The 16,685-nt window shown below is 32.5% G+C and overlaps 2 protein-coding genes across 2 annotated transcripts; one reads left to right on the top strand and one right to left on the bottom strand.

The window, feature by feature from the left end:
- Positions 1-906: 906 nt before the first annotated feature.
- On the top strand, positions 907-1,959 carry LOC120181892 (transcription initiation factor TFIID subunit 15-like). Its single transcript, XM_039186924.1, has 4 exons — positions 907-1,020; positions 1,135-1,521; positions 1,625-1,743; positions 1,853-1,959. Exons 2-3 carry the CDS (start codon positions 1,145-1,147, stop codon positions 1,713-1,715), a joined length of 468 nt encoding a protein of 155 aa, XP_039042855.1. The 5' UTR covers positions 907-1,020; positions 1,135-1,144; the 3' UTR covers positions 1,716-1,743; positions 1,853-1,959.
- Positions 1,960-6,148: 4,189 nt separating this feature from the next.
- On the bottom strand, positions 6,149-15,303 carry LOC120181903 (serine/threonine-protein kinase STY13-like). Its single transcript, XM_039186933.1, has 8 exons — positions 15,294-15,303; positions 14,858-15,210; positions 14,599-14,670; positions 14,063-14,243; positions 7,777-7,961; positions 6,729-6,892; positions 6,498-6,624; positions 6,149-6,169 (listed from the first exon to the last, which is right to left on the bottom strand). Exons 1-8 carry the CDS (start codon positions 15,301-15,303, stop codon positions 6,149-6,151), a joined length of 1,113 nt encoding a protein of 370 aa, XP_039042864.1.
- Between the last annotated feature and the right edge of the window lie 1,382 nt (positions 15,304-16,685).

A 16,685-nucleotide genomic window follows, 5' to 3' on the forward strand; every position in this document is an offset into this window, starting at 1 on the left:
CCATGATTGGGGCAAATTGTATTGTTAGAAGCATTACTTTCATGAATTTTCTAATGACATTACCGAAGTTAATTGACAATTATTTAAAGGGCTTGAGAGTTTTTCGACTTGTAGGATATAATCTACCTTGTTTTCCTCCTTTTTAACTTGAAAAAAATGAAATCACAAGTACATCAACAAAGGAATATTCATTAAAAAAAATGGAAAAGCAACCCTATTTTTATGGTATATAGCAACCGTTAAGGGACGGGCATGCTTCAAAGTAATATTATTAAAAGGAAAGAGGAAGCCCTCCTTGGGTCATTCTAAGATAAGAATAAGTCGATTTGGGGTCCCTTTTCTCTCTGAGGTTCTTTTAGAGAGTTGTGGGATATTCGTGTTGTCTGGTTAGAAATACTGAGTTTGTTCCTCCTTATCCAAATCTGATAAGAGTGAGGACCCTAATACGGCCGAGTTAAGAGTTGCCCTTGTTATTATCAGATCGAACTAGGCTTGGCATTTTCATATATTTGTGTTTTCATTTACATTTTGTTGTGATTATTTGTTTTCATATAGAATTAAATTAAAATTATGGAGAAAATCAATATCAGGAGGGAGTTGAGAGTATAAAGGGGGGGGGAACATGCAGAGAGAAGGGCAAATAAGGAAGTAAATAAAATGATGAAATTATTAATTTGCATGTGCTCATGTACTCGCCACTCATTTACATGCAACTAGAAACCCTAAAAAGGAGTTGAGGTTGGGGCTTTTTGAATCTTTTTCTTCCCCTTTGGAATCTAATTTCAAATTTCCTTTCTCTTCTTTTCCAATTTTAGTTTATTGTGATTCCACTGTTCAAGGAAATTAAAGTGACATGATGAATATGAAAAAGAAAACCCTAAGGCCTCCACGGGCCAGCCAACCTACTTCCTCAATCCGCCCGGTTCTCAAGGTCTAATCCGCTATATAAATACCCAAACCCCCCTTATTAAATTAAACCCACAACATCATATCTTCGTCACTGTCACCTGCTTTCTCAAGGTCTGCATCTCTCTGCATTTTTAGGTTTGGGGTTGCGTTTTCAGAGCTTCATTATCAAGTTATTGCATGCATCATGCATGGCTGATTATTTATTTTGTTTAACTGTGTTTGTAGAGGAGAAAATATGAACAGGCCAGGAGACTGGAATTGCAGTTCGTGCCAGCACCTCAACTTCCAAAGGAGGGACTCATGCCAGCGCTGTGGAGAACCGAGACCCGGTGGCGAGAGAGGCGACTATGGAAGCTTTGATGGTAGGGGTGGGTCCGGGTCGTCGTTCGGGTTCACTGGACCCGATGTTAGGCCCGGTGACTGGTATTGCAGTGTGGGCAACTGCGGGGCTCACAACTTCGCCAGCAGATCAAGCTGCTTCAAATGTGGTGCAGCCAAAGATGAACCGTCTGGAGGGTTTGAAGGTGACATCCCACGTATGAGGGGCTTTAGCTTTGGCAGTGGCAGCTCCAGTCGCTCTAACTGGAAATCTGGAGACTGGATTTGCATCAGGTTCATTTCATTGACACAATATATATATATATATAAAAGCATGTTTGAACATGAAGTTGGACGTAAGAATTGATGAATAGTTGTTGACATGGTTGAACATAAGGTCGGGTTGCAATGAGCACAACTTTGCCAGCAGGATGGAATGTTTCAGATGCAATGCACCAAGGGACTCGACCCACAAATCTTCATACTAATTAATAAAAATGAAATTTTCATTATTGGGTATATTCTTCTTCTTCCTCTTCCTCTTCTTCCTCTTCTTCTTCTTCTAGATGTAAATTAATCTCCTCGCAAATAAAGACTTTGTCTCTAAATATGAGTATGGTTTCAGGTACTGCTGCAGTCCCAGGAGATAGATCGATGAGACAAGGCAACCCTAGCTGTTGCTTTTTTTCTTTTCGTTTTGTTTGTTTGTTTATGTTAGATGAATCATGTATGAAGTAGTTAAGCTAATATCAAAGTACATAAGGCATGCATGTAATTGATGTTATGGTATCATCAGCGATGTTATATCAGTGTCTTTTGTGCCTCTCTTCTTTTCCTCTTTGATAAAACTCCTTTTTTTTTTTTTGAAAATGGTCCAAGGAATATTTGATTATTGTGATTTTTGTAAAGCAGGGTTTTGAAAACCGGATCAGACCGACCGGTTCAATCGAGAATCGTTGTCTAATCCGGTTCAATCTACACCGGTTGAACCGCTACTAGTGAACCGGTCAGAACCGTTGAACCGTTCTAATCGGACCGGCTGAAAACCGAAAAAAACAGCCAATTTTATTTTTATTTTTTAAAAAATTAAACCAAACGATATCGTTTGTTAAACGAGACAAGTCGAACTCGAGTATTGCTGAGCTCGACTCGAACTTGAAAACTTTAAAAGTAAGCTCAACTCAACTCAAACTCACGAGCTAAAAATTATGAAGTTGAACTCAAACTCGAAATATAATATTGAAACTTGAACTCAAAAAGGCTTGAACTCAAAAAAAATTAGAAGCTCGATTGAAGCCTAAAATTCAAGCTTGATTGAAGTGAAAGAATAGTTCACTCAATACTCACCAAAAGGCTCCATGATTTTGAATGCCAAATTACCTCTATTATTTATAGAAGTTAGTTGTGATGCTCTTCTATGTTTATTAGTCATGTGGGATTGTTTTGTTCTCATATTTTTACTCTTTAAACTTTTGAGATGCTCTTATATGTTTCTTAGCCATGTGGGATTGTTTTTTTTAAAAAAAATAAACCAAACAATATCATTTTGTTATGATTTTTTTAGCCCTAAATTTATTTTTTAATTATAGTTATATAATTATATTTATTATTTAATATGTTTTACCTTAAATATTATGTTGTAGTTAATTTGAATCATTTTGTTTCACTTGATTTTATGGTTTTTAACTTATATATGTTATGACTTGCTTTGAATATAATTTGTGATATAAAAAATTATTTTTTATTAAATATTTTTGATATTTTTATTTAATTTTTTAAATAATTATGACGTCGTTCGGTTCTTTCGATCGATCGAACTGGTTCATCCGATTGAACTAGTGAACTGATAACATGGTCGATTTACTAACCGATCCGGTTCTGAAAACCATGTTGTAAAGGCAAAGCAAAATTGAAGACGGTTATTCTTGGACCACAATGGTGATCTTTTTGTTTAAACCAATGCAAGAGAACAAGTAATACCCGCTGGTATATAGGTATATTTGTTTCAAATAATTATATCTAGTAATACCTTTCAATTTAATAAAAAAATTAAAAATTTATATTAAAAATTACAAATTGTGAATAAATAAAAAATTATTATGATGTCAAAATTAGTTTCAAAATCATGGATAAAGTAAATATACACCCAACCAACGTGTTTCATAATTAATTAATCAGCTGCTTAATAATCAATAGTGTAAAGTATATAAATAGTACTTGTAACACCCATAACTCGTATACACGAACCAACCCAAGTTACAGATGTCACATCAGAAATTCAAAACATTTCTTTAATTGAATTGAATAAAATTTTGTTTCATTCAAACATCTCAAATTTCATAACTTGAACAATTATTATAAAAATAATTATTCAGAGAAAAAACATAATATTTATTCATACTATTAATTATATTTAATACTAACTATTTTAAGAAATTGCAGACATTTCATTCTCTTATACATGTGACTTTTATAACACAGTAGGATGTCATCATTGTTATCTGTAAATATTTCCTTGGTGATTGATGCCAAGCTCAGCTCCTTATTCCATTTTCTTCCCTTTTTCTTACGCGTGAAAATTATCACACGCTAAGTGTACACTTAATGAGGAAATCATATGAATATTTAAAGCAATGCAACAAATAAATTTAAATGAATAACCATATTCAATGCAATATGATCACTTTACATGTATTCCAACCATGTTACTATTTATTAACATGATATAATCGGATATCAAATTTCTTACCAATATACTTGTCATTTATCTCATAAGTTCGTAATCTTATTTGCATGTTTACCCTTTATTAACCAATACACCATAGCCCAATTTAAACCCTGAGGACCCTGGGTATATGCACCGTAGTGCAAAACCTGTACCAAGCTTACGCTCTAGTGTTAATCCGGATATAACACATAAGGTCGTGCCCACCACCTACACTAGGTTTACACTCTAATGCTAATTCGGATATGACACATAAGGTTGTGCCCTCCACCTACACTTAGTGTCCTTACACATTAGTGTTAATATAAACTTGCAGTTACTATACTCTATGGCATGTCAACTATACCCTGTCCCTCACACTACTAGAAAAAACCCCTTTAATGACGCTCATTGCGTGTCATCTATGGGTGCAGATGACACACAAATGCGCGTCATTGAAGCCACTGACATAAATCTCAGATGACACGCAATTGCGTGTCATAAATCTATGACGCGCATTGAGCGTCATTGAAGCCCCCGTTATAAATGAAGATGACACACATTTGTGTGTCATAAATTTATGACACGCATGTATGACTTACATTGTGTGTCATTGAAGAACAAGTCATTAAAAAGATGAAACAGATTCGTGTGTCGTTATTGTATTTCGTAAATTATATATATATATTGTAGATTGACAAATAATCAAACTAAATCACATTTGATGCCTCATAATACTGAATATATATATCATATTCTATATAAGCAATCCATTTGCATACAATATATTCACATTAAGTTATCAAAAATATTGTAATCATATGTCTATACAAAATATCACGGCATAATAAAGTTTGCCACATAAGATACTCATTCTTTGTGAATATCATCAATGTCATCATCCGTATATTCTTCCTTCCCATCGCCAACCTAAGTAAAAAATATGAAATAAGTATATAATTTATACTTATTTAAAGTGAAGTATATAACTATCAAAGAGTACTAAAATGACCAATTTTACATATGCATTCTTTGAAGCATATGTAAAAATAAATTTTACACATTTAATTAGTAAAACTTCTCATATAAATTATATACATTATCACGACACGAATTCATAGTTTTCAGCCTTGCTAACAAGTACTTGCATTTATTTGTTTAGAATAACATCCTACTTCAAGTCCATATGATAGTTGTATGACTAATGTGTATGTATGATATGACAGATGTGTATCAGAAAAGTTTGCTTACATTCTTATTGACCAGCACTTCAAGTCGTTCTCGACTATCTCTTTCATGAACTTACAAACAGAATATCCACACTCGGTGCCTCCAGACTGACGGGGACACTACAAATAGTTTACAATAAAGGATTAGTCAAAATGAAAGTTGCAATTTAAACAAGGAATGATCGATCGAAGTCCTCACCAAAACATTGATCCAATTGAGGCTAACCCTTTTGTTAGATCCACTTTGAGCAGTGTATAATTTCATTGCCCTATTAAAATTGATGAAATATATCAAAGAATATACTATAAAGTTTCGATAATTTATGTTACTTACGCATCAATAATCTGCTTCAACTACTGATGGACATTGGTGGGGCCCAAGGAATCAAGATAATAACAACTTGTTGCTTTCATATCTATCACCGCCAACACCCAATGTCTTCTATAAAAACCAAAAACCAAATTAAGTTACTAAAATATATTGATAATCAAATAAAAAATCAAATGAAAATACAAACCCTCTTTGTTATCTCAATAAATGATGTTCTGGATTCAGGATCATGAGACCAGCACTGTTCCATTAGCTTCCTCCAATCAGGATGTCAATATTCTGGAATAGGAGGTCGAAGCGTGTTCTTCACGATCCCTCCTGCAGTCATAATTCAGTAATCAAACAGAAGGCTTTTGTTTAGCTTTCAGACAGAGTGAAAAACTGGAAAGGAAAGATGGTTAAGTGTATGCAATTTTTGACATGGCTTCAATTTATACACGAGTTGTTTGGGATGTTGATTTATACTATTACTGAGCAATAGCAAATGTAGTATTATACCCTAAAACTCACATAAACCTTTTGTGATCTTCATTTTCAACGAAACAACATTTGATTGATCATCAATGACTTTTCCATACTACCATTTAGAAGTTCTGGCGCCATCCATGGTAGGGTTCCTCACACACTTCCAGAAACTAGAGTATTGCGCTTGATTCTTTATAATCCAAAATCTCTGATCTGCAGAAACAACACGCAATAGCCATACTTCACGTTAAGAGCAAACAAAAACCTTTCAGAGACATAAGTCGTCCTAGTTCCTAACATGATAACTTGATAAGTTACAGCATATAGACTAATTTTGAGGGGAACATGAAGGTTTAAGGTTATTCTATAATTCTATTTTCTATACATATGATCACCAATCATCTTGGGCCAAAAATAATTTTGGGGTTAACCAGAACTAAGAATTTTTCTTTCTGATCATTTATGGTTTATAATATCACGTGAGGCACCTTGAAATCATAATGCCCACAAGAACGGTGTTTGTCTTTAACAGATTGAGTACCTTGTATATGGGTCGTTGTGGGTCCCTTAGATTGACAAGCAAATTGCCACATTTTAGATCAAAATGAACAATGTTTTTGGAATGCAAGTATTCCATGCCAAAAGCAGCACCCATGGCAATTATGAGCCTTTTGTGAATATCAAGTGATATGTATAAGAATTCCAAAACAGCCAATAAGTGCATTATTAATGAGTGAATGACGATAAAATTGAGAGAGAGAATCAATATTACATTTCCTTCTTAATTAGGAAATTCCTATGTGATCCATTTACCATATATTCAGTTACAGTTGCCAATGTTCCTCCACTTCCATCTGGTACTACTCCATAAAACGCAACCACATTTGGATGATGCAGATTTGAGAGGATCTGCGCTTCTCTCCAAAAGTCTTGAATCTGGTACAACCAAACATTTATCAGCTTTGGGTATGCAAATAACTCAAACTGATATGAATATTACTACAAAATTGGTTGAAAGATCTAAAAACTACAAAATCCCAGAGGGCTCGAATCTCTGTATATTTTCAGTTGTTTCTTTCAAATTTAAGTCAGTTGCCCTAATATTGCTCAATCAACCGCAAATCCCACCAAGGGGGATAGAAAAAGAAGCCATCTTCTACTTTCCTCCCAATACTATTTAAAATTTGAAGCAATGATGAAAAAAATACAGGCTAACCTTTCTTGATAAAACATGTGATTAGCAGAACAATTTAAATATCATAGCTAATCTTTTTTGTAATAAATATCATAGCTGCTAAAAACAACTTTAACTCAAGAATTGACAAGCTTATGAAAATGAAAAAAGCAGATTATAAATCTCCAATTGTAATAAGAATAGAACACTTCAACAGAATTCAAGAAAAGAAGGCTGAAAATATACCAATAGGAAGAAGGGCAAGGTTACATCCCATGAATTTAACTTCCATGACATAACAAAAATATTAATATTTCATATCCCCTTTATTATTGATTTTTTACTGAAACCCAAAATGCAAGTGCACTACCCAAGCTATGTAACCAACAAACTATATTCCATTTTTTCCTCTTTAGAATTCCCGACAGCCAAAATTTGTAGAACATAATAACTAGCACAAATGGAAACACAACAAACTTTCTTCAAGATGAATTGGTATAGTGTTTAATGCATATATATATCCTTAAATCTAAACCCTAAATCATTATGAAGCTTCTTATGAGTTCAATAATAGCTCTCCTACTTTTAAGATCACAAACTGGAAAGACAAGGGAGAAAAGAAAGAAAAATATCGCTGGAGACCAACCTGTCGGTCTTTTTCTGATGATCTCCCAGAAAAGAAACTCTTTTTTATTCTCTTTATAGCAACATATGTTCCCCGCCATTTTCCATGATAAACAGTACCATATGTATCAGATCCTAGCTCCCTCAGATCTTCGAGATCAACATCTTTTATAACTTGTACACCAAAGTTTAAATTTCCTTCAGAAGCTAATTTTACAACCGATGATTAAAGCCAAACAGGGGAGGGACTACCAAGGGGTAGATAATTTGTTCAAAAGGTTTTGGTTACACGAGAAAACATGACCAGACTTCAATGGGAAAAAAAGAAGAGAAGAAAGCAATCATGGCAAGGAAATGAGATGGAAAAAAGACAAAAAAAAGGACAAACTCAGTAAAGAAGATCAAATTACAAACTTATGCATAATTTATTTGCATGTTATCCGTGTTGAACCTTTTTTCAATCTTTTTCTTCTCACCATCTAGGAGGAAAAAAGAGAAAAAGAGGGGAAGCATATGCATGTGTGAATTGATTATCGAGGAGGCCAGGACTAGAAGCGGGAAAAGATGAAAATAATGGGGGGAAATTAAAAGACAACTTTTACAGATGACACATAATTAAAAGTGTACTCCGTGTTTTTAATAAATTTTTTGGATTATGACTATTAAATATGGCACACATTATGGTAAGTCATAAATCGTTCATATTTTAAAAAACATGACATTTTTTTATGACACACATTTTTTGCAAGTCATAAATTAGCGTGTGTTATTGTTCGTATGTCATTAAAGGTATATTTTCTTGTAGTGTCAATGACTTACTTGGACATATAGACTATTTTTTTATTCCATCCATAGCAAAGTGTATTATCATAATTTAACTTTAGGCAATTCACACCTGAAATAACATTCTCAATAAACATAATGTATAATAACCATGATCAATGTGTTTTATATTCAACCTTTGACATATTTAGAATATGTCAAATATATGATAAATGACATAAATAACATGTTAATATAAACAAGGTAGAGTTATCGCAAGTCCTACCCAATGATGTATAAAACATCCATGTATAATGTTATGCATGCGTTGCACTCATTTTGACATTATATGCAAGTCAAAATATAAGTCTCACTAAGCTTTAACTTGATCATTTGCTTCTATTTAGGTTAAATCCCAAAATTGGTCATAATTTCATGTTCCGGCAGTTTGCACTACTTGTAAAGAAATATTATTCTGTATTAATATACACCTTTAAAAATTATTTCGTTTATACCACTGGAAACAAGACTCAAGTACAAATCTATACATATAAGGCACTCCTTCTAGTTCAATTTTTACAATTTATGGTAAATTTTCAAAGTTGACTGACAAAATCTATTATGAGCAGAATCTGCTGTCCCGTTTTTTTTGACCTATCATTGGTTAAAAAATTATATCTTTTTTTATACACCTCGAAATCAATTTCTGTTTGTTCTAAACAAAACTATACTGTTATAATAGTCCAACAATATAAAAATCATCCTCTTATAATTTTTTATAATTTATGGTGATTTTATAAACTTATTGTCCAGAACATAAATTCTAAGCAGGTTTCACCAATTTGCATTTTCAACTTGTTCACTAATTCTATTAGCTCACCAAATGCTCATATATGCATGCATCACAAATCACATAACATTTTAGGAGTCACTCCTTACTATAGTAACTTCTTCACTGGCTCATCGCAGGCCAATGTTTGTTCGATTACATAAGTACAAATTAAATTTGCACACACATGGTCTCCTTAGCTTGCAACCTTCCTTAGAATTTCCCATTTCATCCTTAAGCTTCTCCTTAGCTTTAATAATATTTGATCTTTCTTTTAAGCACTCAATCTCTAAATAAACATCATTACCAAACATATACAAATTCAAACCAAATGTTAGAATCTTACTAACATAGGCATACTTTGGAAAATAAATTCCTAACAAATTTTCCGATGCTTATTCGATATAATTTCCATGTCACAACATAAATGTTGACCTTAATACTTCTAATGTGCAAATCAAGTTACATTTTATCCCAGCTTCACAAAATATTTTCACTTAAGCTTCCAACCTTTCCATATTTGTGATTTAAACCTAACTTCAATTTCAACACTCAAACATTAATTTCCAGCATATCACATCAACTATTAAATAATTACACAACAATCCAAAAGTTTTCCAAAATTGTTGATTTAGTCCCCTAACTTTTCAAAAATTACATAATGGTCCTCCAAAATTTTCTAAGGCTTGTAGAATACTTCCTACATCATTTCCAGCCCTTACATAATTTATCCATAATTTTTCTCATCCATACAAGCCATGGTCGAATGTTCTGAAGTTTCTAGGGTAGGTTTTTTCCTTCATGATTTTGCTCAATTTTGATTCGATTAAAGCATGAAATCAACCTCCATCCAACCTTACAACATCTCTACAATCAAATCCCTAATCTAATTTCATAAAAACACAAAGTTTGCCCCAACTTATAGTTTGGTTGAATCTTAAAGAACAATTTCTAGGAAGATTTAACATGTTTTAATCATCATATAAGCTTGAAAATGAATATATAACCTCAAAAACAACAAGATTCATCATCAATTCCATAAACCCTAATGTAAACATAAACCCTAGAATTTGGGATCTTTGAACACAAACCAAATTAGCAAGCAATAACAGTACCAAATGATAATGTTTTTCGAATAGAATAATTTCCTATTTCACGGCTTGATCCAAATTCCTAATAAATTGGCTTCAAAAATCAAAAGAAATTTTTTTCTTACATGAGCAAGGCTCACGGCAAAGCTTGTGAAGATGAAGAAATTCCCTTGAAAATTCTTCATCTTTCTTTATTAAATAATGAATTAAAAATTCATTAAATGTTAAATTTCCAATTTACCCTTAAAATTAAAATATCTTTACTAATTTACCCTTATTGAAACTTCATATTTACCATAAAACCAAGACAATTCAACCTTATCATCTTTCAAAAGTCAAAGATGGACAAAATATTTCCCACTTTACAGTTTTGCCCTTGTAATTTTCCAAAAATTATAATCTTGCCACTTTAATCCAACGATCCAAATTTAACATAGAATTAAATCTCAAATCCAATGGTTTATATTATTCTCCATCATTTTAAAATATGGAAATAATATTTTTAAGCCTAATTTATCATCCTTCAAATTTTCCCAAAATTTCTATTCGATCTGATTTACCGAATTTTTTTACCAGATTTTAACACTTTCTAATTTTTAACACAATTTCCATATCAAGATTATAATTTCAATAAAACACCACTCTCAAGAGTAAACTATCCATTTATGGAAATTCTTTTTTGAGAAAATTACCACTTAGGTCCCTAAAATTTTGCCAATTTTATACTTCAACCACCATACTTTCAATATTTACATTTTGGTCACTAACTAAAACCATTTATGGAATAAAAATTCTTTTTGAGAAAATTCCACTTAGGTACTTAAACGTTTCCCAATTTTCTATTTTGGCCATGAAACTTTCAAAATTTACATTTTGGTCACTAACCAAAATTTTGGGATATTACAGTCCCTGGCTTTAGGATGTTGTTTTATTAAGTTCCCAACTATTGAAAGTTATAAAATGATCCTTCAACTATAGAAAGTTATTTTGTTGAACCTTCAACTATTAAAATGTACAAAATGGTTACCTGACTATTAATATGTTTCAAACTAGTCATTTTCTATTAAAAGTTTAATGGTCGTTTGTGTTGGACGTTAACATGTTGACTGAGATATAATAGTTGTTTGAGATTTTGTGATCATATTTTATTATATCTCAGTCAACATGTTAACGTCTAGGTCCGAATATCGTCAATTTTTTAATAGAAAAAGATAATTTTGAAACATATGAATAGTATGGTGATCATTTTATAATTTTTAATAATTGAGAGAATCAACAAAGTAATGTCCTATAATCAGAAGACCATTTTGTAATTTCTAATAGTCAATCACCTTATAATCGAGAGATCATTCGTGTACTTTACCCTAATTAATATTATATGGCATTGACTAGAAAAAGGAAGAGATAATATCTTCAATATATGTTGTACTTTGCAACGTTCAATGTACTAGTTATGAGAAACAATGGAAAGTTATATTCAATATGTAGTCTAGTTTTCGGGAAAAAATATTTAATTATCGTTTTATGAATGTTGGATGGGGTTACATTTTGAATAATTCAAGGAACATATACACGTTATAAGTGGGAGGGATATGGCCCCAACTTTGATGATTTAATTAGGTTTTAAGCTATTGATAATTTTGAAATAATAAAGCTAGGCTTGAATTATTCAATTATTTTTAAGGTAATTTTTTTAATTAATGAAATTAAATTATGATTCTATTTTTTATTTGATTATTTTTAAAATCTTTTAATTTTATAATTAATGAAATTAAATCTTATTTTTTAAAATTTTTATAATATAATTATTTTAGGACCTTGTTAGTTTCGAAATTAACCTAACCTCACCCATAGTTCAACTCAGTTTCGTCCATACGTAATCAAACTTGTACATGTAAGAATGTTTAGTGAATAATTTACATAGGACTCCAAAGCTTTTGAAAGTAAACTTCAATGTTTCCCTCTTTATATTTTTGGTTCACTTTGGGATTGGAGGATAAAACTAATATCTATAAAGAAGTGTTCCTTTTTTAATGCCAAAGATTTGAGAGTAGTATAAGGATGGCTTAAAATGATTTTTATTTAATTAATATAATAATTCTAGATTTAATAAAATAATTATCTATAAATAAATTGTTTGGTCAAAAAGTAGGCATGCAAGTCATTAGTGTGTGTATGCTACTACACTCCATGATTTAGCTTTTAGTGAGATTCTTTGTTTCACTTTAAGCTTAGCTTTACCTTACTTCACTCTCCAATCCTCATTTGCTTTTGTTGATGTTTGTGATTGTGAAGTAAAAGTACTTCCCATTGCACAATCTTCTCAAGTTTTCTATATTGTCGTTTTGCCATTAACATTCAAACTCATTTAATTACTATTTTTTAAAAAGCTTTTTAATTTTTTTTAAAGAGGGTACTTTGTATTAAGAACGTTTACAAAGTACATCACCTCGAGGACCTCATTAAAAAATTCTCTAATCCTAAATAGAAGAAAAAAAGTGTGCCTTGAGGTTGTAAGAATAAAAAGACACAAAACTGTAACATCACACGAACCATACTCCAGCCCTACAACACCCCAAACCATTTTAAGAAATTCAACACAAACAAACTATAAAAATGAACTAAGAACTAAAAGGAGATCGGACACCGACAACATGACCAAAGTAACAAACCAAAACATCAAACATAAATCACCCGCAACCAGAGCTTGTGCGAAGCCTAACCCTAAGTCTTAGAGAACCACACTTACAAAAATTGTACCAATGATGAATTAAGGACAAGAATCTCGATGTTCTGAAGAACCATGCAACCTTAAGAAAAGTGGCCATCAATAACTAGCAGAATAATAAGAACACAGCTCCCAACTTACTGTAGCTGCCAACGGACTCATCCAAGGACCGAAGCATAATCCCAAAGGTTAAAGGCTACACGATACCATCCAGCATAACTGAAGCATCTTGTTGCTTATTTTTTGTGGATCCTCCCTAATTAAGGAATCTCCACAAAGATAAGCGATGTAAACCACCAGAGCTACTAGAAAACAGGTTCCAGACAAGGAAACAACAGCTTCAAGCTAGACCACCCGCAAAAAGAAGAAAAAGCAGAAGAATCTAAGCAGAAAAACAGTAATGAAAATGGTTAGATCAAAACCCTATCACCACCCACAATCTGTAAATGTTTCTGTGCTACGAGCAGAAGACTGGAAACATTTGGATACATCGAGGACCAAAACAAATGCCCAAACTCCTATCATAAACAAAGTTGATTCGAAAATCTGATCAACTGAATTCAAGCTCCTTCTGATGTGCAGAGTTCACCCTTGTAGAGATACCTCGGTCAGCCGCACCTCTTCTGATAGCTTGAATTACCTTTCGCCTCCTCATAAACTTCAACTTTCTTTTCAAAACGTTGGGAGTGCATACCACGAACGACCCTTTTACAACTTTTTATAAAAAATATTATCATGTGTATTGGGACTAACGTGGTTAGGCATCTGGGATTGAGCCATTTCCAAGTCTCTATTTAGTGCTATAAACATCCACTATCATTGATCTTTGGTCCAATAGAATCAACAATAGGGACATCGTGCGTAAACTCTTTTACAACAACCCTCCTTTCCACCTAACAATCCACTAGCCCCATAATTATTGTCTCCCTTTCATTGACAAAAACGCTCCTCTGGCAGAACGACGCATGCGGAGCAGCCAAATTAAAGTCTTCCTCGGGACCTATGCCTACAGCTTGTATTTCTTCAATCAATGAAACATCAGCCGCTTCCACAACGTCAGCGCACCATGCTCCGCCCCCCTGCCAGTGAGCCATCAATGAACAATCTTGTCTCATCCATCACGGGAGACTTAACTGGCGAGACACCACCTTGCTCCACACCGTGGACACCGGGTATACAACTACTTTTCCATCAAGACGAATCTACCAGACAGATTCTGGGCTGAAACAAGATTCAAACTTAAAAACATATATTGTAAAAATCCTCTCCCCGACTTTCAAATCAAAAGTTTCTTCCACACGAGCTTGGCGGTTCGTAATAATCTGAAACAAAACCCTATCAAACGAGTCGGGATTTAAGGTCCCTTCCTCAATGGAGATAAGTTATCCCCATTTTCCTGCAATATTTCTGAAGGTGGAATGACTCTACACAAACGGTGGGATCCCTTTGCACGATAGCCATGCCCGACGGCTGATGCACTGAAAATTTTCCGACCACACTTCCACTCTGTCAAAGCAGTTTTTCAATGCCCCCATCTGGTTATTTAGAGTAAAATCCATACTCTCTTCATCTTCAAATATGATTAAAATTGCTAACTTGCTTAACCTCATAATTTTTGAACCAAATATGTCTTCCTTGTGCATATAATAGCAGCTAAATCTTTCATTTTTATAAATTTTCTGCACCAACCAACCAAGCAGTCTCTAAGGATTAATAGCTTATCCTTATCAAAAAAACCGACAATGGGAGTCTTTGAATGACTATCTTCCTCCACTCTACTCTTGGTCTTGGCTGATTCTGGACCAGAATACTTCTTCCTCCAAAAAGCTTCACGGGGTTGAAATCTCACCATGAAAACTCTAACTTTATTACCATGAATCGTATATTTATCAGCATAGATGATAGCCTTCCTCGCATCCTCCAATCTGGTGAAGCGTACAAAGCCAAACCTACTTCCTCCCTTGTTTCTTTTATTAGGGATGAAAGAATCAACCACCTCACCATATTTATCAAATATCAACCTCAAACCTTGATGATGAAGATACTCTAGAATATTGAAGATGATCACCGTAACGCAACTTATAAAACTGTATAAAATGTAAAATACCTAGAAATTTATTCAAATTGACCTTGACTCATGAGTTTGAAAATTTTAATCAATTTTAAAATAATACACTTTCCTTTTTCTTATAAATACCACCTTAACTAACATGGGTAAATATTGAGTTTTTAACATAAAAACATTCGCTAAATTTTTTGTTAGATTAATCTCTAAATCTAATTAAATCAGGTTTTAACTGTTTTAATCAAATTAGTTTTAAAATTTAATAAAAAAATTTGAATTAATCCTTAAATTTTTAGAAGATCAAAGAATCTCGTAAAATTTATAAACCGTAAAAAAAGTTAAATTGATTAAAATTTTCAAACTCATGAGTCAATTTCATCCAATTTTTTAAGATCATAGATGAATTTAACCCCCAGAAAACAAAGGTCAATTTGACTAAATTTCTAGGTATTTTGCATTTTAAACAGTTTTATAAGTTAGTTTCTAATGATAAAAATTCATATAGAACTAAGAAACATAATTTATTTATTTAAAATTTAAGATCAACAACTAATTTAAATTCTATAACTTATATATATAAAATCCAAATATTTTACCATTCAAATCAATCAACTTTTGATTTTTCCGGAGCTATAGTTTGTACGTGCTTATCTGTGTTTTTGCCCCCGTTTTCAGTGCACCTGCTGCAAACATTGTTCAACAATGAAAGGAATACGAGAGATGTTTGTTGGCTCTATTCAGATGTAGAAGGACCCATGATTGGTCTACCAATCACCCCAAAAAAAAGACCATTAACAAAATAAAATCAATAACCTGTTTCAAATATTGAATATTTATCAATTTTAACATTATTTGTTAAGATTGCTAGGCTCATAATAATATATAAGCCAAATTATTCGAGTTTTTATTAATAAATCAAAATATATTCATTTTTTATTTATTTTTTATATGCATATTTATTTTTCGTGTTTTTTAGTTTCTAATGATTCTACCTTTATGATATATTTTTATGGCACACTTTCGGTCGTTTGATTATTTTTTTAAGGTTAGATTTGACGTCATCTTGTCTGATAAAATGACGTTTATTTGTTATCATGTTGATCTTCCCTGGTTTGCACCCTCGAATTGGACTTGGATACACGGTTTGTGTTCGTAGATAGTTTTCTCAGAACGCTCGATCCTAATTTGCAGAAGTCATTGTCTTTCAATAGCTTAATCTTCTGTTGTGGTTCGTTTGTCGATGCAGTCAGATTTGTTTGTATCTGTCTTTTGTTCGAGTTTCTTGGATGATTTTAACATTTTCCTCGTACTGATCATTGAATGATCTCGAATAGATAGCTTATTGTATCAATGGATATTAAAAATATTTTAATAATGTATTTATTTTTATGAACTTCATTATAATTTTAAATACATTAAATGCATAAGAAATTATAATTTTAGAGATAAAAAACTC

This window comes from Hibiscus syriacus, unplaced genomic scaffold (genome assembly GCF_006381635.1).
Source record: "Hibiscus syriacus cultivar Baekdansim isolate YM2019G1 unplaced genomic scaffold, ASM638163v2 tig00112604_pilon, whole genome shotgun sequence".
NCBI lineage: Eukaryota > Viridiplantae > Streptophyta > Magnoliopsida > Malvales > Malvaceae > Hibiscus > Hibiscus syriacus.